The sequence below is a fragment of the Antrostomus carolinensis genome, unplaced genomic scaffold (genome assembly GCF_000700745.2).
Source record: "Antrostomus carolinensis isolate BGI_N321 unplaced genomic scaffold, ASM70074v2 scaffold15484, whole genome shotgun sequence".
Lineage (NCBI taxonomy): Eukaryota > Metazoa > Chordata > Aves > Caprimulgiformes > Caprimulgidae > Antrostomus > Antrostomus carolinensis.
The window spans coordinates 1-4,223 of record NW_010308810.1 but is presented as its reverse complement, the minus strand read 5'-3'; the positions used below and the strand labels follow the sequence as shown (position 1 = coordinate 4,223).

The 4,223-nt window shown below is 51.3% G+C and overlaps 1 protein-coding gene across 1 annotated transcript; it reads right to left on the bottom strand.

The window, feature by feature from the left end:
• Nucleotides 1-561: 561 nt before the first annotated feature.
• On the bottom strand, nt 562-4,192 carry LOC104523359 (zinc finger protein 865; the record flags this gene model as incomplete). The annotated part of the gene is made up of 2 exons (XM_029084481.1): nt 562-3,266; nt 3,832-4,192. Coding segments are annotated over 2 exons (3,066 nt in total), but the record flags the coding sequence as incomplete, so codon positions are not given.
• Between the last annotated feature and the right edge of the window lie 31 nt (nt 4,193-4,223).

The following is a 4,223-nucleotide window of genomic DNA, read 5'->3' as shown; positions in this document are numbered from 1 at the left end:
CCAACCTTGTGCCACGATGAGTCCTGTGCTGAACCACGTCGCGCCACGATGACCAACGTCCCACCATGATGACCCACATTGGACCACGATGACCAACATTGCACCTTGACGACCAACCTTGTGCCACGATGACCAACGTCCCACCATGATGACCAACCTTGTGCCACGATGAGTCCTGTGCTGAACCACGTCGTGCCACGATGACCAACCTTGCACCTTGATGACCAACCTTGCACCACCATGACCAACGTTGATGACCCACCATGACCAACGTCTCCACCATGATGACCCACGATGACCAACCTTGCACCTTGACAACCAACCTTGCACCACAATGAGTCTCGTGCTGAACCACGTTGCACCACCATGACCAACGTCCCACCACGATGACCAACGTTGCACTTTGATGACCCACCACGACCAACATCTCACCACCCAACCCTACCAACCAACCAACCAACCAACCTCCTCAACCCTTTCCTTCACCCACCACCACCCAACCACCATCTTCAAACACCTTCAACCACCACCACCAACCACCCAACCACTCAACCACCATCTTCAAACCCCCTTCTGCCCCACAGCTCCCAGATGTTCCACCTTATGACCGTGCCGATGTTTCTTCAACCCGTAGCTATTCCTAAAACCTTCCCCGCACGTCCCGCACTTGAAGGGTCTCCCACCTCGATGACTTTCCAGATGTTTACTAAAATATTTAGGATCTTTGAAGAACTTGAGACAAGAAGAACATCTCAAATCATCTCGGGCATCATCATGAGAACGTTGATGTCTTAAAATAGAAGACAAGTAGAAGAAACTCTTCCCGCAAAGTTCACACCGATACATTTTGTCACCTAAATGAACACGACGATGTTCTAACAAATTCGATCGATACCGGAAGGTTTTCCCACAGATGTGACATCTTTGAGGACGTGCCACCACGTGAAGACGTTGATGTTCTGCTAAACTAGAAGATTGAGCGAATCTTTTATTGCAGAGAGCACATTTATAAGCACGTTCTCCAGTATGGACCACTTTATGTTGTCTCAAATACCACGACCTCAAAAAACCTCGACCGCAAACGGCGCATCGATACGGACGTTCTTCGGTGTGACAACGTTGGTGACGCATCAACAAAGTGGCTTCCCAAAAACGTTTGCCGCAAACCGGACACCGGAAATGATGTTTTTCTAAATGACGTCGACGGTGAAGGAGTAAATCGTAGACGCCGGTGAAGTTTTGACCGCAAACACCACAAGTTAAGGTCTTGCGGACGAGGTGGACGTATTTATGGGTCACCAAGGTTAAGAAGTGTTTAAAGGTTTGACCGCAAGTCCCACAAGTGAAACGTTCACCGCTGGGTATCACCGGATGTTCTTCGGTTGGTTGGAAGATGTTGTCGGTTGAAAGGGTTAAAAATCTTTCGGGGTTGGTTTGGTGGATCAGTTTGTGCCACATCAAGTTCTCGATCAAAGCGAAAGCGTGGCCGCAGGAATCGCAGGAGAAAGGTTTGTCGTGGATGTGAAGTTCTTTGTGGTTCACGGCGCGGAAAAGGTCCGGGAAACGTTGGCCGCAGTCGGAGCAACCGTAAGTCAAAGCGTCGGGGTTGGGTGGGGGGATGTTGGGTGGGTTGATGTTGGTTGGGTTGATGTTGGTTGAGTTGACGTTGTTGGTTGAGTTGATGTTGTTGGTTGAGTTGACGTTGGTCGCATTGACATTGGTTGAGTTGACATTGGTTCTGTTGATGTTGGTTGAGTTGACGTTGTTGGTTGAGTTGATGTTGTTGGTTGAGTTGACGTTGGTCGCATTGACATTGGTTGAGTTGACATTGGTTCTGTTGATGTTGGTTGAGTTGACATTGGTTGTGTTGACATTGGTTGAGTTGTTGATGTTCGAGTTGACGTTGTTGGTTGAGTTGTTGATGTTGCCATTGGTTGAGTTGACATTGGTCATGTTGACATTGGTTGAGTTGACGTTGGTTGAGCTGTTGACGTTGGTCACGTTGACGTTGGTTGAGCTGTTGACATTGACATCGGTTGAGTTGCCGTTGGTTCTGTTGATGTTGTTGGTTGAGTTGACGTTGGTTGAGTTGTTGGTTGGGTTGTTGGTTGAGCTGTTAGTTGGGTTGTTGGTTGAGCTGTTGGTTGGGTTGTTGGTTGGGTTGTTGGTTGAGCTGTTGGTTGAGTTACCATTGATCACGTTACCGTTGATACTGATGATGTTCCCAAACCCACCCGGTAACGGCAAACGATGAATTTGCTTGTGCCGAGTCAAACTTTGAGGGTAACCAAAGGTCTTCCCGCAGAGCTCACACTTGTAGGGCCTCTCCCTGGTGTGAACCACGTGATGTTTGCTCAGGTGGAAGGACTCCCGGAACCTCTTCCCGCAGACGGCGCATTGATGAGGTTTCTCACCCGTGTGGATCCTCTCGTGACGTTTCAACGTCTCCCGACGCCCAAAAACTCGACCGCAAATCCCACAACCAAAACTTTTCCCTGTTGGGGTCAACATCATCAACCCCCCCAATGATGATGATGATGATGATGATGAGGAGGAGGAGAAAAAACTCCCCCCCACCACATCGCTCGTCTTCGTTTCTCCATCCGCCGCCGCGTAAACGCCGCCGAATAGCGACGCCGTCGTTTTGGTGACGCCGGGATACGGCGCCGAAGTCGTTTTGGGACCTACCAAATGACTTTGACGATGTCTCAAGAGACTTTGAGGAGCGGCGTAGACCTTCCCGCAGATCTCACACTTATAATCGGGGCGTTGAGCATTATGGGATGTTTGATGACGTAGAAGATAGGCCGGATCGCGGAATTCCTTGCCGCAAACGCCGCATGGGACACGTAACAACCCCGAGTGGGTCTTGACGTGCCGGGTGAGACTCTCGCGGCGGTTGAAGCTCTTGGAACACACCGTACAACTAAAAGGTTTCTCACCGGTGTGGATGATTTGATGTTGGTGGAGATGACTTGGTTTCTTAAAGACTTTCCAACATAAAGAACAAGTGAAAGGACCATCCGAAGAGGGAACGTTGGGTGTTGAGTTGATACCACCACTTGGGATCAAGGTGACTCCACTCGGTGTTGGGATGACGCCGCCGCTGGGGGTTAAAATGATTCCAGATGGTGTCGGGATGACGCCGCTCAACACCGTGGTGGTGCCGTTGGGTGGTGGGATGATGCTGCTCAAGGTGGAGTTGATGTTGTTGGGTGGTGGGTTGATGTTGTTGGGTGGTGGGTTGATGTTGTTGGGTGGTGGGTTGATGTTGTTGGGTGGTGGGTTGACGCCGCTCACCAGGTTGACCCTGGGTGCAACATTGACCCCGTTGGGTCCAACGTTGACCCCATTGGCCGCCGTGTTGACCCCATTGGGTCCAACATTGACCCCATTGGCCGTGTTGACCCCGTTGGCCGCCGTGTTGACCCCGTTGGGTCCAACATTGACCCCATTGGGTCCAACATTGACCCTGTTGTCCACTGTGTTGACCCCATTGGCCACCGCGTTGACCCCGTTGGGTCCAACATTGACCCCGTTGGGTCCAACCTTGACCCCATTGGTTGACCCCGTTGGGTCCAACATTGACCCCATTGGGTCCAACATTGACCCTGTTGTCCACTGTGTTGACCCCATTGGCCACCGCGTTGACCCCGTTGGGTCCAACATTGACCCCGTTGGCCACCGCGTTGACCCCACTCGCCACCACATTGACTCCATTGGTCACCGCCAAGACCCCAGCGGCCCCACTAGTCACCGGTACAACCCCAGACGTGGTGGTGGCCACCACCGTGGTGGTACCACCAGTGGTGGTAACATCTTGAGTAGGTTCTTTATGACAACGCCGATGACGGATAAGACTGGAAACGTGGTTGTAGGCGCGACCGCAAGTGCCGCACTCGTAAGGTCTCTCCCCGCTGTGGACCAACATGTGTTGGACGAGGTGAGAAGATTGTTTGAAGGACTTTTGACAGACACCACATGGAAAACGTCTCTCCATGAAATATTTCAAGCGGCGGAAATAATTCTTCTCTTCTTTTGATGTCCCATCCGGTGATGACGTCACCGTGGTGGTCACCGTCGTCGGTGTCACCGTCCCACCACGTTTGAATCCACCGAGTAGATGTTGGTGACTAGAAAGATCTACGATCCCCCATGGAGATGGGTTGAAAGGGTTGGTGACATCAAAGAGAGGTTGAGATGATGATGATGATGATGATGAT